This window comes from Panthera uncia, chromosome D2 (assembly GCF_023721935.1).
Source record: "Panthera uncia isolate 11264 chromosome D2, Puncia_PCG_1.0, whole genome shotgun sequence".
Taxonomy (NCBI): Eukaryota; Metazoa; Chordata; class Mammalia; order Carnivora; family Felidae; genus Panthera; species Panthera uncia.
In genome coordinates this window covers 62,618,749-62,641,370 of record NC_064818.1, presented here as the reverse complement: position 1 = coordinate 62,641,370, position 22,622 = coordinate 62,618,749, and the positions used below count along the sequence as shown (strand labels likewise).

Sequence of the window (22,622 nt, the reverse complement as noted above, 5' to 3'; positions counted from 1 at the left end):
CTCTAGCTATAAAAGCCAATGAGAAAATAGATGAAATATTGCAATGCTCTTTGTGAAGTGAATGATTCAGTGAAGTTATTCTGCAAAATCTTTTTATGGGAATCTTGTGCTAGAAATTACATATATTTAAAGAGATACCGAACTTCTGTGAGTGAGGAGGTTATTCTAGGGTTTGTTTTTTTTTTCTGTCGAGCAGATGTATATGTGCAAGGTTCTTCCTGAAGGCAGGGGAAGGGTAGATGCAACCTTCCAAGATCTCTACTGACTCGGGCATTTTGGAGGTGGCAAATTAAAATTCTTAGGATTGGAGTTTTATTCATGCTGCCCTTACTGCCAAACAAAATGCACATTGAGCCTAAAAATAGAAAAGATTTACAATTAGTATCTTCTTTTCCTCTTGAGCAGCCTGGCTACCCTTTCAGCAGAATGTAAAATTTCATTCCTGGAGTCAGGCCACAGTGCATCTGGTCCAAGATGGTGCAGTTACCAGAGGCGAGGCTGAGCAGCTCGGGACACAGAGTATTAGTCATTTAATCCACTGGGTTGACTGTATTTTATTTGACAGTTGGTTAATTTTCCCCCTGATGCCAGAGGCACAGTGAGGACCAGATTTACCTGGCTAAGTAGAAACTCTACAGTTGTGCTGGAAGAGATGCCCACACGTGTAACCCTTCATGTTCCAGCACTTCAAACAGGGCCTCCCACAGCCACTGTGGCCGAGTGAACAATCCTGGAGGAGTGTGGACATCTGAGTTGTGGCCCCAACTCAGCCACAGTACTTGGTGAATGGTACTTGGTGTTGGTCTTTGCCTTAACACGTGTTTACACAAATAAGTATGCTTGCAGGTACACTTCCAATGAGATGGACAAAAATACATTAGACTCCTCCAGCTCTGTTGTAGATGCTCCTCATGGTGCAGTGTTGGTCTAAATCAGTTTATCAAGGAGTGTTCAGTCCATGCGGGGAGAGAAGATAAATGTACATGAGTTCACTAATAGCCTAAGAGAAACCAAAAAGGCAGTACCCTCATTCACACATAACAGATACCCAGTTGAAGTAGCCGGATGGATTATATGAAATTGGCAGCCCAAAGTTCAGGAGATAGAGATCGTATGAAATGATTTCACCTTGACCTTAAAGAATATATGTCATATTTCTGTTTGAAGGACCACACTGTACACAAGAGGAATGTCCTAAGCAATAATATAAAGTTAGAAAAACAGTGTTCACAGGGTTGAGAATGCGTCCATTTGACTGAAACTGAAATTTAGTAAAGTTAATTCTGTATATATTTTTGGAATCTGATCTTGACTGCTTTTTGCTGTTTTGACTGCCTGACTTCTAGGCAAAATAAGTTTTGCTTTCATAATTAGGACCCTTTCGAAGAATTTGGCCAGTGTGATGATGTCTTCAGAGGTATACACTATGAAGGTTATTCTGGTAGCAAAGATAGGATGAACTGGGATAATATGAGGTCAAAAGCAAGAAGACCGGTTAGGATTATATGGCAGTAGTCCTGGTCTGGACCAAAAATACCTTCTGTGACCATGGACCAAATGAATTCTATCACTTTAGAGCTGGAAGGAGCCTTAACAGTCTTTGCTGGTATGTAGCTAACAAACCAAAACTATGAGAAGTTAATGAATTTCCCCCAAAGAGAAAAACCACTCATTGGTATCACATGTCAAAGTTCAGTGAATGGAATAAAGGCTTATATGAAATTTGGTAGCATTCTCATTCTTGATTATGACATCTAGAGATTAGCAGATAGGCAGAAAGATACCAACCTTACTGTTGAGCTCTCTGTTTTTCCTAGAGAGAGTGAAGGAGAAATCATCCTAGAAAAAAAAAAAATTGTAGATAGCCTTCTAAGATGAGTAGGGGATAGAGTACTCCATATCTTAGGGCTTAAGTCACAGAATGAGGAGTGGGGCATTTGCTGGGAGGCAAGTGGGCTACAGCCATAAGATGAGCCATTGGCCAATGAGGTTGGCTGGAAGTCAAGTGGAAAGGGTGTGTGGCCACTCAGGTGGGTCAGTGATATGAAAATAATAGCCGGCAAACACCCATGAATCATGGAGCTTTTAACACTGATGAGATGCTACACTGAGCACCAAGGAGAGCCCTGTGCTGGTGTCGGCAGGCCAATGACTATATTTGCCCAGGAAAAGGGAACATTTCTTCTTTCATGTAAGGATTGCTCATCAGTTTTTCTGTGACAACTGCTATTGCTGCTGCGGCAGAACTCCCCGTGAAGATCTTAGTCTCATTGCTGGTCCTCGCGCCGCTGGATGCTTTTCTACGCCAGCCTATGGTGAACAGAATCCTCAAGTAAAAGGTGCCATCCCTTTGAAAGAATCTTCTTCAGGTGGCCACTCCTTGAGAACTCACCCGTGAACAGAGTCCTCCTTTCCCCCCTCCTCCTGGTCTCCTGCCCCCATTGTCTTCTCAGACGTGCCCTCCCTCTTTTGAATACATACTCTCCCTCTTTCGCCACCCTTGTTTTCCCCTTACTTCCCTGCCGTTGCCTTTTCTCTCCTTCAGTGCAGGAGACTTTTAAGGCCCTGAGGACGGAGTCTGGAGCCCTGGCTTGCAGGACAGAGCACATATGGGCTGCGGTGTTCTGCTCTGCCTGCATTTCATCTTGTGTGCCTCAGTACTGAGAGGAGGTTTTTTGATGTGCGCATTTTAAAGGACCCAAAGTGTTTTGTTGAGCCTGTTGTCCTTTCTGGCCCAAGAGAGAGTTTTACTGGCCACCAATTCCATAGGAAATCAGATTTGTTTTCTTAAAAATAGCTTTTCATCATGGACAAATGTGTATGGACAAAGGCCCTCAGAATTCATAAAATCAGGCCTTCTGATGTTTCAGTCTTTTTTTTTTTTCTGAGAGAAATCTGACTATGATATTCCATGTCTAGATGGTTGCCAAGAGGTGAAAGCTTTCTTGAATGAGCATGTGGCTTTCCAAACACCACAGGAATGACTGAAGCAGAAAGCAGTACCTTTTTTTTTCCCTTTAAGGTCCCGAAGTACCCTGGCTACTTAGGGAGCCCTGTCCGGGACCTAATGCAGTATAGACAAAGGAGTTAGCCTCCTTGGCTTCTAATGGGTCTTTGTGAAGGTGTGCCTTTGGAAAGCCCTGAAATCTCCAGAAATGTAAATATAATAGATACTATGGAAATTTTGTCAAATGGACAGAGCGATACTGGTCCCATAAGGTCACACTACTAAGAATTCTTACAAAATAGCAGTCAGTCACAATGGACACAAAGAATGCATAGCATTTAGTACAGGACCACCAAGATCTTGCTCTCCTTTATTTATTTATTATCTTTTTTATTTCCGTAATTAGGCAGTCCGCAAAGCAAACATTCTGTACGTTTGGTTGTTTGTTTGTTTGTTTGCATTCGGAAATGGAGCCGGCACCGGAAAGCAGAGAGAGAGTTCTTCACTCCCTTGCTAGTTTCCCCTCACTTGCTTGCCTCAGTGCAGGAAACCACCCAAGGAAGGCTTAGCAGCAGGCTGAGTCTGCCAGATTACATCTTTATTTTAATTTGGCAATAAACTAGTGTACAAACTGTGCTGTAAAACATTGCCTCCAACGGCATCTCTCAGTCTGTCTTAAACACCTCACTAAACATGATGTGTTGGGAAACATTTGAAATGAGAGAAAACAAAACGCAGATGTGACTGAAAGAGAAAAAAAAGAAGAAGAAAATTATAGGAATGTGCATATACCTCAGCTTTGCAGACCACCGTGGCACTGGGCTCCCGGCCTCTCCATTAGGGGCTGCACTGGGGGACAATTTTTAAAGCGGGGGGGGTCTGCAGTGTTGGGAAAGCAACATGACCACTTGGGGCTCAGGCCAGTGAGCAGCTCTAGAGGAAAGGCCCCCTCACCTGCTTGCTCCACTTAACCCCCTGGCAAAGATCTGCAGGGGGGCCTGCTGGCTCTGACCCTTTTTCTCTGGTCCCAGGAGGTGTACTTCCTCTTGCCGCCCTTGTGGATATCCAAGTTCACTGAGGCCATGAACGACAAGCAAGAAACCGTACCGAACAAAGCGGCTGGGTCTGGGCTGTGAGGTGGAGAGCAGGTGTTCATGTAGACATTTAGAGGGGTGGGGGTGGGGAGGTGTTGGGAGGCTCCACCCTGTTGTTCTTGCAGCCTTGGGTGGCTCGTCCAGTGTCACCAGACCTTCATATTTTCTCAAGAGAAGGAATCCTGGTCTATTAGATATGGTATTTTCATACTTTTAAGTATTTACAACTAACTCAAATTTAAAAAAAAAATAATGTTATTTATTTTTGAGAGAGAGAGAGAGAGAGATAAAGCATGAGCACGTGTGTGGGTGGGGTGCAGAGAGAGAGGGAGACACAGAATCTGAAGCAAGCTCCAGGCTCCAGACTGTTAGCACAGAGCCTGACATGGGGCTCGAACTCACGAACCGTGAGATCATGACCTGAGCTGAAGTCGGACACTTGACTGAATGAACCACTCAGGCGCCCCAACCAGCTCAAAAACTTAAAACGGAAAATGGTGAGGGGAGAATAAATCTCATCTTGCTGCCTTGCATTAGTCCCCAAATCACTTTTCTTTCCCTTCTGTCTTTCCCATCAGCTTTCTTTTTCTCTTGTTCATGGATCTCCCTGTCAGTTTTATTTCAGACGTTAAATTGTTTTGTGATTTTTTATAAGTTTTATTTATTTATTTAGAGAGAAAGAGCATGGGAGGACAGAGAGTGAGGGGGAGAGAGAGAGAATCCCAAGCAGGCTCTGCACTGTCAGCTCAAAGCCCAGTGCAGGGCTCGATCTCACAAACCATGAGATCATGACCTGAGCCAAAGTCAAAAGTCATCCACTTAACCGCCTGAGCCACTCAGGTGCCCCTGTGTTGTGAATTTTTAAAAAAATGCATCCAAATTGGGTGATCAATTCTGTGGCTGTTAAGACAGAACCTTCAGGACAGTTTGGTGGGCTACCCTTCATTTTGTGGCAGTTCTAGAATATTCACCAGTTTATATTGTTTCATTTATTCTGGAGCTCGATGATTCAGCATTCCAATTAATATCACATGAGAGCCTGCTCGACTCCTCTGTATTCCAAAGAATCACGGTTTATGAGAGAAGCAAGAAATCCTAAGGGTTGCATGTTACCTCACCTTCAGTATTTTGGCATTTATGTGTATGTGTGAGATATACACAAAACTGAATCATAGCTTTGAAGGGGGCGAACATGTTTTGATAAGGAAGCTCTTTTCACACATAATTGAAACCCTAAATATTAACAGTCAGCATTCTCTGCATGAGTGAAGACTAAGTTTGAGCTAAAATGATATATTGGTAGAAAAGGAAAATTATACTGCCAATGTGTTCAATAGCATACGATAGAATTTTAGTAACCTGTATAAAAGTAAATAAAAAAAATACTCCTTTTAGTTTCATATCCATTCCTAAAAACCAAAAAAAAAAACAAAAGCAACAACAACAAAACAAACAAAAACAAAACACCTCCCTCCCTCCATTCCTTTTTAATCTTTCCTACGTCCTAACAGAAAGCCATTGCTGATCTTGGTTGTTCTGGATCTTGGCAAACTGTGACTGCTTGAAAAAGGAATAAAGGTCAGTATTTTCCAAAACTCAGTCATAGTGCTTTCTCGCCAGTAGGAGACAATACAGCAAGCCAGATAAGATCATGAGCTCTCTACTCTGTCAGGTCCTACCAATGGCGGGGTGACCTTTGGCAGGTCACCGTGTGGGTTCTACAACTGTAAAGTAGAAGTAACAATAAGAGAATGTGCCTCACGGGACCGTGTGAGGATGCTGATATAATGTGTGTAAAACACTTACCACAGAGCCTGGTGAAGAGTAAGCATCGTAGAACTGCCAGCCAGTGTATGATTCAGAGGCCTGAGAGCGAGCCGACCTGGTGTGGTGTCGCTGGATTTAGACACGGGCTGCCTTAGCAGCAGTTCGGTGTCTCCCCAGTACCTGAAGTCGTAGACATTTAGGTCAATGTCAGATGCCCCCTTAGCATTCAATCGCTGAAAGGTACCATGGAACCAGAATGAATGGAGCAAGGAAGAACCGATGCGCAGTACTCAGAAAGTATTGATTATAATAACAATAAACCATTAAATATTAAAGCATTTGTCTTCACAGTAACTCTGCTTGTTTTTTAATAGACCTGGTAGCCCCTAAATGTCAAAAGGGCAAGATTGTAATAAATGATAAATAGATCCTTGAAACTCAGCTCCCCGGGGATAGTCAAATAATTTCTGCACAAGTGCACTTAGCAAACGCATAGCTACCTAATGCCATCCTGTTTCTCCAAGGCACGACAGTAAGTAAAAAGGCACTCAGTTATGTATATGAAATATGTTGAGCATTATAGTCCTTGCTGATTTGGTAGGATTTCCATGTGCTTGAAATTTTCCAATGTCAGAGCTGATTTCTATTCTCATGAATATGTAAATAATGTAAGTATCCAACTACAAAACTGGCAATTAGAGTGGAAACCAGGGAGCTTGCTAAATGTCATCCCCAGTGCTTGTTTATAAAACAAATTCTCTAGCTGAAATGCCATAATATGTAAACAAGAGAGGCCTCTGTTCACCTTAGATGCCTTGTTTAACTAGGTGATATTGTTATTTTTCACTTGCGACCTGGAACACTTTGAGCTACCTGCTCCTAACCATTTGAATGGAAGGGGCTGCAAGAAGGAAAACTGGGACATATCGAAAGGAATTGCTAAGATTAAGGTTTGGACAGGCACAATTATGCTCTTTGGTAGCTATTTAAGCTTTGAAATAGGGTCAACATTTTTCCTTGTGCCGCTTTTTAGCCAGCTCTTTTGATCTGTTCTGTCCACCAGTACTTGTCTGAATGGAGTTTGTCACCTCCTTAAACCAAGTCCCAGTCTGGAAAAGTTTGGAGGACATTAGACTGCTTAAGAGAACCTGGATTTCTTTCCTTAAAGAGCTCATTTGTAAGATGCCCAGAAAGCCCTGCCTCTCAGGGGGGCCCTTTAGAAATCTTATAATGCTAGGATTTTCTGGATTCTTCCATGTCAAGAGTGGTTGCAAGCAGTGATGTTGCCAAGAAGGGCAGGGCTTTGGGGAGGAGGAAGGCTTGGCCTTGTGAGTAGACACATTTTGTGAATTTATGACTATGATTTTCATATTTAAAAAAAATGATCTTGGCCAACCTTTTACCATGATATTGTAAGTACATATTACAAATGGCACAGTCATTGTTCCCAGGGAATCAGAGGCCAAGATCACATAGCTGGCAAGAAGAAGAAAAACCGGAAGTTACACACCCTCCTAAAATTGCCAGGTTCCTAAAATCAAATGAAAAGGCACTGATACAGACCTTCAAGACTCTCATTCTCCCCACTTACTTAACTCCAATGCCTGCCTGGCCAACGCAACTACAGGCATGTCGAGAAAATATCCCAGAACAAGAAGACATGTGATTCAAAGCCAAATAACTTCTGTTGCCCTAGGAAAGTCCATAATAAAAAAATATTCAGCCTCAGAGGCTGGGAACTTGGAATTCTTATCTAAGACCCTTCCTTGCTTCCAGAAAGTCTGGAAGAAAAAGACAGTCACATCTGCCTCTCCCTATCATTCCTGCCTTCCTCAGGGTCTGTGGATACTGAAGCTTGATGGCAATAATCCGTAGCAGAAAGAGGAGTGAGACAGAACTAGCAGTGACCATTCATTCATCCTGTAGCAAGCCTTCTGCAGGGTTTTTCACACCAACTGCTCAACTTTATTCTTGCAGCAAGCATTAGTGATGTTATTATGCTCATTTAGCATTTGGGGACTCTGTGGGTCTAAGGAGTTAAGAAAATTTCCTAAGATGGCCTGTCAAGCAATTGCTAGAACCAGAGTATAGTCGTTGTTTGAATGTCTTCACACTCTGTCCTCATTGCATTAAAAAATCCAAAACCCCCCCAAAAAAATGTTTGCCTCCCTGGAAAAGCCATTATGGTTTTTAAATTTTCTTTAATTGCCATTTCCCTCCCCCTGTTTTTATGTAATTGTCTCTTCTCTGTCCGACCTACCACATATGCCTCTGACAGATACCGCGGTGCCCATATCAGGAGCTGATTTCACAGCAGAGGGAGGACTGTTGTTTGAAGATCACGCGGGAGAGGAAGCGAGGGGTGGTGGGACCTGTGAGCTGGAGGGAAACCAGCCCCCACTGGTTCCTAGGCACCTGCACCCCTTGTGATAGAGAGGAGTCTGCTTGTAAAACTTCCCCCTGCCCAGGCCAAGTGATGGGGCTTTCAGAAGTGACCCACTCCATGGGGACGCCTGGGTGGCTCAATCGGTTAAGTGTCTAACTCCTGATCTTGGCTCCGGTCATGATCTCAGTGTTTATGAGTCCACATTGGGCTTCACGGACTTTGTCCTGACAGCACAGAGCCTGCTTGGGACTCTGTCTCTCCCTCTCTCTGCCCCTCTCCTCTTGCTGTCTCTCTGTTCTCTCTCAAAATAAATAAATGAACTTAAAAAAAAAAAAAAAGTGACCCAGTCTAATGTTCCACTTCTGGTCAGATGTTTTTCTTTTTAAATGTTGTTTTGTTTGTTTATATTTTTTAATGGCCTCCCCTTCCCTCTGTCTCATACCCAGGGGCCCTGTCTAATCAGGCACTCACCGGTCCCCCGCCCTGGTGAAGCACCTTCCAGCTGGCCTGTCTCCCCCATTCCGTCTTCACGGTCCTAATGCATCGGTCTTACAGAGACACAGCTCCAATTACGTTCCAAGTGACAATTTTCTCCTGCTGATTTTTGTGTTTCACAACTTCTGAGCTTTATCATCTGTGCATTTAAAGAATGGTATGATCGTATGGCTATGGAGGGCTACTCCTTTTATCATCAGTTGCCTTGATATTATGGGATTTGTCACATAGTTTCTATTTCAGCATCTAATTATTTTATTTATCTTATATTTATTTCTCCATCTATATTAGATCATCTTTAAGGCCAAGATTCCATATTATACACACACACACACACACACACACACACACACACCTCCAGACCCAGGTGCACAGGAAGTATCTATAAATGAAAGTGGCCCTCGGTCACATATTGAACCTTCCTTCCCCGACAGCCCCAGCTCCATATGTCTAATCTCCCAAGGCTGCCTCAAAGTGCCAAACCCAACTGTGGGGCATGTGACAGACTTCAGTGACAGCTGGGGAATGGCCAGTGACAGATTTGATAAATCCAGCCACAGGAGAGATTGGTGGAGCCAGTGATATGCCATCATTCCTGCTCACTGTTCATCAGCAAAGGCTGAATCCACAGCCTTGGTGCTCTTGTCTTTTGACCTTGGTGACATTTGGATCCAGTCTGTATTAGCTCCCTGCAAGTTTCAGTAGGATTGCATCTGTCCATCCGCATCCATCCCGCACCCAGGCTCTGTTTATAGCCTCTCGGCCCCCATGGCTTCACCTTTCTGCACATAGCCCAGTCAAGCTGGGTCTCTTGCAGTTCACAAACAAAGAACAAAAACACGACCCTAAGCTTTGCAGCTCTGTTTATTTGCTCAGACTAACCCGTTCATTCTGGAACACTTTTTCACCACATATTTATTTTAAGGAATTTTAACTGTCCTCCTAGGCCCATCTTGAAAGTTCTGCCAGATTCCCAATCTGGAAGAGTCTCTCCTGCATAGGCCACCATAGCACTCTGAACTGAACATTATACATGATTACTATATGTTATCCGTGATATTCTAGCCTTTGGTGTGAGGAATTTGCATGTGTTGGCGACAGGAGTGCCGGTCTGAGACAGCCATGATGCGTCTCTCACCACCTCTCCCTATACCCACTAGCCAGGAAGAAGACTCGTGCCAAAGCTTAGGGAAGCTTTGTCAAACTACTTTAGGTACCTCGGGGTGTGCTATTCCCTTCAAGTGAGGTCAGGCCTTGTTCCGTGCTGTAGAACCAGAGTATCCGGCACACTTCTGACGACCATGGATTTCTGTGGATGGATTCTCTTTCTTCCTGTTGAAGCTGGTGGACGAAAGAGCTTGATATTTGCAGTGCCTCGGGCCTGGCGTTAGGAATTCATTTGAAGTCCTCAAGGTGCCATCTCTTTTTTCCTAAGAAGAATGCAGTAACAGCATTGAGAACTGGAGACTCATGAGGTAGATGAGTGCTTTGTACCCAGACCATCCCCAGGGCATTATTAGGATGAGGCAAATAAAATAAAACTGGCAGGGTTTTCTGTCAGCCATCTCAAGAAGTGCAATTTGCAGGCCTCCTGCCTCTAGAATGTTAAGGGCAGAGAAGCAAAAAGGAGCAAGCAGGCAACCTTGAAAAGAGCCCCCAGCAGGAAGTATTCTGCCAACATGGAAGCCTCTCAAGGAGTCTGTGTGGCGGAGACCCAGGGGCCTGCCTCCTCACTGGGAAAGTCTCCGTGAGGAGCTTTGTGGAGGAAGCATTCAATCCTGTCAACCACAGATCTAAAAGATGTTATCGCTCTTCCCTTTTGCCAAATTGTGTCCTCGCACCAATATCCTAAGTGCAGAAGAAAATGCCTAACGTGCCCTTGTCTCACTTTGAAAGAGTGGCTGCATTGATCTGATTTAGAAATATTGAGAAGACTTTCCAGGGACAGTGATGATTGCAGGCTTTTGCATCGGCACACGGAAGTGGGATTTCTCTTCAAAGAAAGATGCTTCCCTGCTAGGGCTTCGGCCACCATGCAAATGGTAAGAAGATGGAAAATGGAAGTTGCCACCAGCTGTGCTCACACCCCCGTCTCTCACCCCGGCTTAGTCTGCTGAAGAGCAGGAACGCTGAGCAATGCCACTGACTCTCACTACTTCTCACCCGCAAGCTCTCGGTCTTCCTGTGGCATCCATCTTTGTTCTCCCCTGAGCCTGCAGCCCTAATCCAGTTGCATCTCTGCAGCCTCCTGAGGAAGGCCCCAGAGATGGCTGAACTGGTTAAAAGCTCACAACAAAACTAACCCGTGCCATTGTATTCTTTGCAATTAACTGTATTTTTATCTGGACTCTTCTCACAGCAGACAACGGCAGATGGCAAAACAAACCAGTGTGAGAGATGTCTAAAAAAGAAAAAAAAAATAATAAGAAGAAAGAAGGAGGGAAGGGGGGAGGGAGGAGGTGGGGGGAGGAAAAGAGAGGGACAGACCATTCTGGAAAGGAGCCTGGCAGGAGGGAGAAGTATTGACAGGCCCAGACCAGCATAATGACAGAGTGGAGGGTCAGGCCCTGAGGCTGATAGTAGATCTGGAGTGTAGATGAGCATTGGGTTTGTGCTCATTAAGTTATATTTACTGAGGAAGGAAAGAGGTCTCCGGTAGTTGAGGATGATTTGAGACAGGAAGGGCTTTCTGCCTTGCATTCTTAGTCAACCAGAATCCTTTCCATGTTCCCTTTCTAAAATTTCTACTCCTTCAAAAATTTTCCCCAATTTCCCCCAATAGTTTGTACCAGTGTTAGACTAATAAAAACAAAAACAAAACCCTTCAAGAATGGTGTTTTGGTGTTTACGACAGAGGTTAGTAGATGAATGTTGCCCTCCTAAAACAAATATTGTGTCTTCCCTCTGATCTCTCTCTCTCTCTCTTTCTCTCTTTCTCTCTTTCTCTCTGCTCAGCATTCCTGGAGAAAGCTGTTCTGTTTTCTCTGATATGACAGATAGTAATGATAGTTCTTAGTATTGTGTTCTGACAGTCAAAAGAAACCTTAGAGCCAGAGACAGACAGGGAAATAAATCTTATTTAGGTACTACCAACACTTTGAATTGTATTAAAGGACGTTGACTCGTTCTACACAAAAAGCCTTCCACTGGCGGCTGAGACAGTGTCATTGAGTAAAAGGCCTTGAGCCCTTTCTCTGCTTTATGGAGGAGAATTTTGCTGTCAGACTCTGCAGGTTTCATTAACACGTTACTTTGAGTGGCTCTGAGTTGTTAAACTTTTCTTGCTCTGACTCCAGCCTGGACACTAGGGGGAAAATGTTTAAAGTAGTAGGTGAAGTACACAGAGCAGCTTTGCCTAAGGGTAAATAGGCAAGACCCTGCTTCCAAATCCTTGGCAGTTTCAAATGTACTGATTTTTTATAGTTTTGGCTTGTTCATTTGTTTATTTTTTAGATATAGACCTCTACTGTGGATCTATGGAAATAAAACATATCCCTCTGATAAGTGACCTTTGTTCGCCCACTGGGAAACCTGGGTGGTACTTTACTGGGTAGATTCATCACTAGGGAATTTGCATGGTATAAAATCGATCCCCCCCCCCCCCCCGCCTTATCATCACTATGTGCTAGACGCTTTCTGGAAGGAAAGGATTCCCGATACCTGTGAGCTTTGTAGTCCTGTCAAAGGGGCAGTGAGTGGTCTCAGATATTTTAGAGTGATTTAAGATAGGGAGGAACTCCTGCCTTGCATTCCTAGAAGGTTCTCTTGGAAGGCTACTGAGTAAGTTAAATATAAATAGGTGGCCTGTAGTTTGATACCATCTGTGGGACCATAGATCTTTGGAAATGAGGCCACTGGGAATTTTAGTGTGTAGGAGAAAGTTCATAGAAAAGGTATATTTTGATCTGGGCCTAAAAAAGAAGACTGACATTGAGGTAGGCAAGTCCTGAAGCCACCGCAGCCAGAGTGGGTAGCATCAGTGAAGACACAGCAGAGGAAATGTGTTCAGGTGTGAATGAGAGAGTGAGAAGGTGGAGTCCGCCAACACCAAAGGGGACCTTTCGAGAAAGAAGGCTGGAAGTAATGTCACCAAGCTGAATAAGAGGCTTGGTTTATTGGAGTATCTGGTATATCTACTGCTCGAGGGGCCTCTGGATGTTCACAAATAACAAAGCAGCCCGTGAAGACGATAAAAACAAATATCATGGGACATACCTGACTGGTCCACAGATTCTGAATCCAAGCCTAGAGGGATCAATTAAAAAAGACATAGAAAACACACACACACACACACACACACACACACACACACACACACACACAGATGCCAGCCCCCAGTGATTCCTCACAGAGATGAATTTTCTGTGGCGGCAGGGGTGGCCCCATATGAACCCTCAGAGTTAATATTTGGTTTTCAGGATATCTGGGAGTCCAGCTTCACACCCAGAGTTGTTATTATTTCAAACCATCCTTCTTCTGTTACAGTTGCATAAATCCTTATATATAAAGATAGATATTAACGTACATTTATATAGAGACAGAGACACAGACAACGGTGTGGACTCTGTTCTCTTTAAACTCATGGAAAGAAGTATAGCTCTGGGCTTTAAAAAAGATAGAGCAAGGGGAGAAGGAGGAGCAGACCCTCCCATTCCAGGTGCTTGCTGTTGTTCCCCAAGTCTGTGCATTCAGATGCCAAGTGTTCACAACAAGCTGGCAAACAAGTAGCAGGACGTGTGTGCCCTGGCTGCTTGGGTTCTGAATGGAGAGGGAGTGAACTGTCCCATCTGTTGTTATCTCTGTGATGGGAACTGTGTCCCCAGCTCTGCGTGGCACTCTTAAAAGGAATCAAGCATAAAATGTATGCAGGCAACCTTTCCCCAGGCATGATGGGGCAGAGAAGAATAGTAAGACTTGAAAGAAACAGCCATAAATTCTCCTTGACCAAATACCCAAATACTGTGTTGGACTCAATTGAGCCACTTGCTTAGTAATCACATATTTCAGCCTTTTCTTTTTGGCTTTAGAGTCTGTTTTGAACCACTGGACATACTGTCATAGGAAGCTCTTCCAAGGGTCAGTAAATACTCACTTGAGCTGACCTGTTCCTTGGACTTGCCCAGTGCATGTGCAGCCTTGGCGAATCACTCAGTGAGTCATTTGACCCTTCACTGAGTGCTGAAGCTGGAGACAGGACAAGGCTGGGAAATCATGGTATTCAGTAGAGTATGACTCATTATCCATTCACTGTGGGATTGGGCGAATGCAGTGGTGGAAGATTGGGATGTGAGTGGGTTACAGACCAGGCACACAGTAGAAAGGAGGTGTTTCCAATGATATTTATCACATCGGTAGCCAAATGTCCATGGGACCCAGAATGCCTAGAGCAACAGGAATCTCCGGGCTGCCATGAGGACACTTCTCTAGAGCTGTAAAGATTATTGGAGAGGAGCAGAGGTGTGGAGTGAGCCAGGATAAAGAGCAAGATGTAAGAGAAGAATGACATTTGGAAGGAATGGAATATGTGGAGCATTAGACCCTGTCTCATGAGCAGTGTTTCTTTGTAGTGACCTTGGGAGAGTACTGAAGCCATGTAGCATGTGGACTTGAATTCTTACCAGCTGTAGAGCCATCTGTAAATTAACTTCATATATCACGGGGATGATGTGTGGATGAAATGAAATAATGCATGGGGAGCCCTTGCATCAAAGTGAAGGTGTAGTCCACGTGGGCTGCTGGAATAGCCTGAAGCTTCTCTGGCTGTTGTGGAAAAGACCAACAACAACACTGGCTCCCCTGGGCTGCAGGTTCGGTTCCGGGCTCCCTGACTTACCATTCAAAGCCTTTTCCCAAGTTGCCCTCAACATTCACATCTATATTTACATAGATAAGCCAGGTTTATTTGTATACTGTCCCTGCACATCTCACCACTTTGACCACATCACTCCTTTTGCAATGAGTGTTCTGTTTTTGTCACTGTGAATGATGCCATTCATTCGGACCTCGGCTGAATCCACACACATCTGTGAAGCATCCCTGATGTCTGAGTCTCCCTCCTTGGCATTCCTCTGTCCCCGGTGGCCTCATGCATTCCTCATGACTTCAGTCAGGTTCAGGTCATACTATCGGCTCTTCGAGAGCCAGGTCTCGATTTTGCACTTCTTCGTATTCCACACAGTGATCTGCACGTGATATCATTAGGTCACGAGGTACCACTGGCTCTGTCACCGGGGGGAAACCAAGTATGAATCCCAGCTCATTCTAATGTTTAGAGGGTATGCGATTTCCAACAAATCACTTAATCTTCCTGCACTTCAGCTTCCTCAGTTGTAAAGGGGGGATATTAATATCTGACTTGCAGAGTGTACGTGAGGAGTAGAGATGACACGTGGATCATTTACCTGGCAGGCACTCAACAAATGGTAGGCACTAGTGTTGTTGTCGTTGTTATTCTTACTGTTCTTGATCCCGTGAACTAATATATGTATATCCGATGTGCCACGGGTCATAGTGCTGAACAATTTCTCTTCTCAACAGTTATACAGCTCTGCCGAATTTGGGAGAAGATGGCAGCTTATCCAGGAGGGTGTCGTACCAAACAGGTTCTACTGGTAAGTCTCGTTGTTTTTGTAACACATTAAGAGATCACCTAGTAAATGAGCTTTGGAGTCTTTTTCTCACTGAAAGCTCTCACATGAGGTCTGTCCTTTTTAGACATGCCTACATCCCCCTACAGAGCAGGATGTGATGTTGGAATAGTCAGCACCTTAAGGGAAAGTTACAGCCTTGTCACAAACTGCTCAGTAAGCCCCAAATAGATCACTGAGATTAGTGAACAGCATGGGCTTTGTAACTGTTGTTTTATTCTGTTTTGATGGGACTTGTGAAATAGACACTTTTAACATTTTAATACTGGTTTTTATCACTAAAAGCATTATATGCACATATATTACAAAGTCAAAGGTTTTCAGTGTAGATAAATAGATCTTATTCATCCAAAAGTAGCTTTTCCTCCTATCCCTGGTTTCATGTCTCCTAGATCTCATCATGTGGACACAACCAGCTTTCTTCGGTTCTCATTTCTCCTTCCGTGAATTTTCTATGAGTTACCAAACATATGTATATTCTTAGCTTGGGCTGCTATAACACAATACCGTGGACTCGGTAGCTTAAACAACACATTTCTTTCTCATGGCTCTTGAGGCCAGCAAGTCCAAGATCAAGGTGCTGGCAGATTCCGTTCCTGGTGAAGATCAGGATATTTCAGAGGATATTGCAAGATGTTTCAGAGGATAGTGCAGGATATTGCAGAGGGCTGCCTTCTCGCTTTGTCTGCACACAGGGGAGGGGAAGAGAGGAATAGCAAAAGAAAGAATGAAGCAAGGAAAGTAATATTCTTTCTTTTCTTTACCACCTATGCCCATCCCCCTGATGATACTAGAGGTGCCTTCCCTCCATGGGAATGGGTGGCCCCAATTGAAAAGAAGGGAGGGGTGCCTGGGTGGCTTGGTCGGTTGAGCATCCAACTCTTGACTTTGGCTCAGTCCGAAATCCCAGGGTCCTTGGATCAAGCCTCACAACAGGCTCCATGCTGAGTGTGGAGCCTTCTTGGGGTTCATTCATTCATTCTCTCTCTCTCTCTTCCCCTTTCCTCTTCTCCCCCACTTGTGCCTTTGATCTTTCTTTCTCTCTCTCTAAAATTAGAACAAAAATTGGGGGGCACCTGGATGGCTCAGTTGGTTAAGTGTCTGACTTCGGCCTAGGTCATGATCTCCCAATTCATGAGTTCGAGCCCCGTGTGGGGCTCTGTGCTGACAGCTCAGAGCCTGGAGCCTGCCTCAGATCCTGTGTCTCCCTCTCTCTCTCTCTCTGCCCCTCCCCTGCTCATACTTTGTCTCTCTGTGTGTCAAAAATAAATAAATGTTAAAAAAAATTAAAAAACTGAAAAATAAAAAACAAAATTAGAAAAAAAAAATTAAAAGAAAAAAAAAGGGAATAAAGAAGTCCCTTTCGTTTTTTGTTTCCAAGGCCCTACATCCTGGCAAAGCAAGAAGAGTAAGAAGTGTTCTAGTGTAATGTTGACTTTACTTATCAGCCACTTTTGAATTTACAACCTAACCCCTGCCAGAAGATGTGACTACCTCACTTGACCTAATCTGCCCCTAGAAAGGACATTTAGACTGATGTTAGACTTTTGCTGGTACCAACAGTACTATAAGAACTGGCTCAAACAAGAGTTTCAATATTTCATGTCCACATCATTCAGAATCATTGGAACCAGGACCTTCAAGGAGCCAACAAGTTCCTTGCTTGTTGTGCGTCTCCCATTTACTCCTCCCAAAATCACACTGCCTCTCATCAGCCTTTGGGCTTACAGGCACCTGATGGCTCCCCACACCCAACCCAGTTCTCTCACTTCTAAGAGCAATGTGTTTTCATCTTTCTCATTTTCAAACCCTGCCCTAAATACCCTTGTGGGAGTTGAAAGCCCAAGGAAATGCATTAGAGGAGTCTCTTAACATACTTGTGAAACTGCCTGAAAAAGTGAAGGATAAGTCATTTGCAAACAAACTGGCTCAAAGAGAACACCTAGAGAACTATGTATGGAACAATACCTTCTTTGTCCACCTCATGAAGAGACATAACTAAAGGGGCACCTGGGTGGCTCAATCGGTTAAGCATCCAACTTTGGCTCAGGCCATGACCTCACGGTTTGTGGGTTCAAGCCCCATGTCGGTCGGGCTCCGTGCTGGCAGCTCAGAGCCTGGAGCTTGCTTCAGATTCTGTGTCTCCCTCTCTCTCTGCCCCTCCCCTGCTCACACTGTGTCGCTCTGTCTCTCAAACATAAACATCATTTTTTTTTTTTTTCAAAAAAGAGAGACATTGATAACTGAAGAAAGTTTTTATTACACAGGATCCCTTCACCTCCTTCCCCCTGCTTCTCTTGCTCACAGGTGGCTTGAGCCTTGCTTTCAGGGTCCACATCGGCCCCTCTCTTCTCCGGGAATTCCCCTCTAGCTGTCACTTAGTCTCCCTCCTCTGGTGGGCATTTCTTGCTGTCTTATGCTGTCCCTTACTCACAAGTATGCAAGGTGTCAACCTTGCAGCTCCATCTGTTTTGCCTTATAAATTATGGAAAATTATGAAATCACTTTTTGGAAAGAGGGTCCATTTTTTTTTCTATTTTTTTTTTCATTCACTCTTTGACTTGATGTTCCATGTGCATAGCTTGCCAGTGAAGAAGTGTAAGGAACAGATCTTTCCTCAATCCTGCTTCCAAGTGACTTCAAATAGCTGCCTGTGGACCCAGAAAAAGAAAGTAGGAAGTTGCAATTCACAAAGGACTAGATAGACATATGTTCTTACCAATAGAAACAAAAACAATGACTGAAAAGATGGACAAGAACAAAGAACTAAGATGGGACTATTTCCCATGCATGTGGTACATGGTACACACTATTTTCTAGCTCATGGAAGGTCTTATTCACAAATAGCATTTTGAGGTGAACGGACCAATCATTTCTTTGGCGGGTGCTAATTACAGTCCATTTTTATCTATTCTCTGAATAGAAGTCTTTCATCTGAAAGCCTGATTAGCAAAGCCCTTTTAACCATATGTCATAATACTATTATCTTTATAAAAATTATTGTGGATGAATCCTGATTAATCTGTTAAGTAAAATAAATAATACCCCTCTTTCTACCTTTGGGAACAGAGAGACACATCTTGTCCATTCAAGCCCCACACAGTGATAAGTATGATTCAGACTTAAGCTATTTAATTCTTATAACAGTTTAATGAAGTAATGAAGTAAGACTTGCATTATCATCATTAACAGATAGGGAACCTGTGGCATGAAGAGATTAACTAATTTAGCCAAGGTCACACAGCCAGAAAGTAGCAGAGCTGGGATTCAAAGGTAGACAGTCTGACTCCAAAGCCCATGCTCTCCTAAATCGATGGATTCCGTTGCCTCTGCCTCTTGGCCTTTTTTTTCTGGGCTGAGGCTATGAGCCCTGGAAATTCAGCCCATTCAGGCAGATGAGGAGAGAAAACCCAAAGCTCTTTTGGCCATGGTGCCGGCATGAGCATCTCTCCAACTGGGCTTGGCAGATGGCCCCCATGGGTCCTTTAAGCTCTTTGTTTTTTCCAGAGAAGGCATGAGACCTTGTAAATTGCACAGTGCACATGACTGTTGATGAAAATCTCTTGATCTCTGGCCACGTGGTCTATATTTCTGACTGAGCAACTTCCTGAGGCTGGCAGCAAAGGTGTCAGTCAAAGCAATATTTATTAGACTCACTCCTGGAAACCAATTGCTTCAAATGACATAGGAACCATGGGGCTATCTAGGATTGCTCAGCAAGCTTAATTACAAGAGTCCCCCTTTAATCATTTTTGCTTGGAGCCTGACTGCAGGGGTGTGGAAAGGCCTGAGGGCAACTTTTCTAGTGATGAATTATCTAGCGTAAGGGACTCTGGGTAATAACACAGCATTTCCCATAGAGAGAAATGAAGATGAATTCATATCTTTTCCTCATCACCAAGTACACTTGAGAAACATCTCTTCTGGTTGGCAATAGCAGTGCTCTCTCCGAAAGTAGTCGATGGCAATTAGAAAATAATTATGGAACATAAGACCTTATTCTTATGTCATCGCGGCGGTCCTGTTAGTACGACCATAACTAACATGAATATGAACTGTCCTCCACGGAGTTCATATTGTTTTTAAAACAGATTTACAGATTTACACGTATACATAGCAGCTTATAAAACACATCTTAGTACAATATTGCCCTTAAAAGAGTAGGTATCCTTTTTATTTTCCTAACTGTGATAGCAGTCTTGTTCTTCGCTACGTCAGGAATCAATTACCCTGGGAGGCAGGACAACCTGGAGATTAAGGGGCCCAGAGATACTGAGGTAGGAGTTCCAGCTTTACCATTTAGTCTGTAAGGGATCCCGGGGAAGTTACTCCTGGTTGTCTCAGGCTTTTCCTCTCTGAAGTGGAAATAATTACTACCTGCTTCATTAGATGAGATGTTTCTTATGAGCTGGTTACATACCTGGCACCTAAGAATTGTACTAAGTGCCCACTGACTAATCGTAATGATATTCTTAATAGAGGCTGACCTTCGACATCTATTAGTTTTATTCTCCCCCCAGCCCGCACCATGCTGGCTTCATTCTCAGGTTGGTTCCCCCACTTGTGGTAGTGACAGACATTATCAGCTCTACTCTACATTCTAACAGTTCAGAAGCCCTATCAAATGAGCCTACCTCTTTCCTCACATTTCTAGGGATCAGATCTGTGTGATTAAGGCTATACAAGGCAGTACATTACTCATGTAGGTCAGGGAACTGAAACAGGAGATGGGGTTGAGTCCCAGGCAAACTGCATGGTTCAAAGTTAGGGGAGATAGGATTGCTAAAAAGGAGGAAAACAGGATTCTGTTATAAAAGGCAAGAAGAGATTTTTATGAGAGACAAAACAGAGATGGGAGAACTGAGTGTCAGCTAGATAAAGTTCCATAACAGGGATTTGTATACAGTCACCAAAATGATCTGGACACCTGATAAAAGCATGCCATTTGATCCTTATAACAAGACTGTGAGGTAGGGATTCTTGTCCTCATTTTGATGAAATAGAAAGACGATGTATTTTATCCAACATAATATATATAATACATAATACAGCCAAGTTTTGAAACTTGGTCCGTCTAGGCCTATGGCCCTTGCTTACAGTAGTAAAAATCGGTCCTGTATTTAACACTTATCTCTGACCTGCTTCCTTCAATAATAGCAGTTTAATAGTTTATTAGGCAAGAGCCAAGGTTTTGCTTTGACATTGAACAAGGACACAGAGTTGGAAGATCACTGGTACCCAAATGCCTTGAATAGAGTGAAGTTCCTGCCAAAAATTCACTAATAGTAGTTGCTGAATGTGGCCTTGTTGGGATCTGATTCAACTTTTGAACAAAGCATTGGAAGGCAGTTTTCATTATAAGCTACTCAGCAATCTATTATCTATGCAAAAGACAAGGCAATCTTAGGGCTGTTTCACTTAATTAAAAATAGGTTCAGACTTATCTTATTGATTATGTTGTTCTGACATATAGGGGGCTGGCTGGAAGCAGGGACAGCTGAATGGTGATTACATATTTTCTGTGACTAATTCACGCACAGAAAATTAAAAGTTGACTCAACAATGAGCCTTTGTATTCTGGAATGCCAGCCTTGTTTCAGTTATGTCCCTCAGGGGACACATGACAGCTGTATTGTACAGCACAGAGACACAGGAATACTCACAAGTCTATACTCAGTGCTTTTGAGCATGTATACACATTGTCATTCGTTCCCATGTGCCAGTCAATAAGAATGACTCCCCATTCCATGTCTTTGGCAACAAGTCCCATTTATTGAGCACTTACTATGTGCCAAGCCTTATGCTTAGTGCCTTGCACACATTGTTTCAGTCAGTCCTCAAATCAATGATCAGAAATAATTTAGTCATCAAAACTTTTTCAAGATACGTGATAGAAAAATGCAACCTGTTTTAAGGGAAAAAAAGTTTTTGATTTTTTTTGTTTTTTTTTGTTTTTTTGGTTTTTTTTTGTTTTTTTTTTTAAGAGATATGGGGTCATGGATCTAGAAAGTCTAAAGGTCCAACTGTATTTAGACTCCACTGATTCAGAGGCTCCTTAAGTTGATCAGATCTTGACATTTCAGCTCCACCCTCCCAGATGTTAGTTTCACTCTCAGGCAGGCTTTCTTCCTGGCAATCTCTGGCAGCTAACATTTTCCCGGATTTACTCCAGTGGAAAAGAAAATACCTCCTTGCTTGGCAGTCCCACAGAAGTCCCGGGATTAAATTTCATAGTCCTTGATGAGGTAGCATGCTTACATCTAGACCCCGGGGGTAGAATCAATTCCAGTAAACCACATGGACAGAAAATAAGGAATGATGATACCCCTGAAAGACTCAGTAACTTTTACCAAAGAAAGTGAGGTTAATGGGATACTATCAGCAAGAGGTTTGCATTGCTGGTAAGTGTTTTAATTCCCATTTTTGGATGAGAAATAAATGAGACGATAAATAAGAAAACAAAATCCCAGAGAGACTAAATAATCCTGACTCGTGTTATGTGTTAATAAGTTATGGTGACACAATTTAAACCCAGATCCGACTGGCTAAAAAGGCTGTGTTGTGTAAGCACGCTCTGTTCCCTGGCTGGAACACCAGCTTTCCTTGAAGCTTTTCTGAGGACCCTGCTCCACAAAGCTTTCTTCTCACTCACAGCTGTAAGGTTAGCAGGCATTTCCTTTTGACCTCATACCCTTTGGGCCTGATGTCCAGTGGTTAGAGTCACATTTGTCTATATACCTGGCCTGTTTTTCCCATCCAGAGTTCCCTCATCCAACCTCGGGCATGAGACACAGATGCATAAACTTGGGCTGGTGTTATATGGCTATGCCAGAAAACACTTCAGCGCTTAAAATAATCTCTCTGTGATTCTGACTCATATCACTAACACTCATCCCCGAGTCTTTATTGAATATTGCTGCTGGGCCAATGCGAGGAATTTTTTTTTTTTTTACCCTTGTTGTTGTTTGGTAGTTTGTTTTTTATACCACCAGGCCACCATGACCTTTCTTCTTCCTCCTTCAGATATGCTGGCCACTCAGCATGGCATCTCCGAGATTTCTAAGCCATTCACAACAAAGGGGCATAGAGGATGTGGCATGAATTGGCTGTGACTCTTTTCTCTTTCCCCAGATGGGTTTAATGGATTCCTCTGCACTCTTCTTTCCCCGTGTCTTGCAAAGTGGAAATGGATTGGGGCCTAATCATATTACAAAAATAAAATAAATAGAATAAAATAAACTAGTAAAGTAAAAAGTAAAACTCTGTCTTATCAAAATAGCTAGAAA

The 22,622-nt window shown here is 43.3% G+C and overlaps 1 protein-coding gene across 1 annotated transcript in view; it reads left to right on the top strand.

Moving 5' to 3' along the window:
- The window catches only part of LOC125933157 (VPS10 domain-containing receptor SorCS1), a 236,252-nt gene that overhangs the window by 49,685 nt on the left and 163,945 nt on the right, over positions 1 to 22,622 (top strand). The window contains exon 4 of the mRNA XM_049646013.1: positions 15,227 to 15,300. Within this exon, the coding sequence (XP_049501970.1) occupies positions 15,227 to 15,300 (74 nt within the window). The remainder of the gene's footprint in view (positions 1 to 15,226; positions 15,301 to 22,622) is intronic.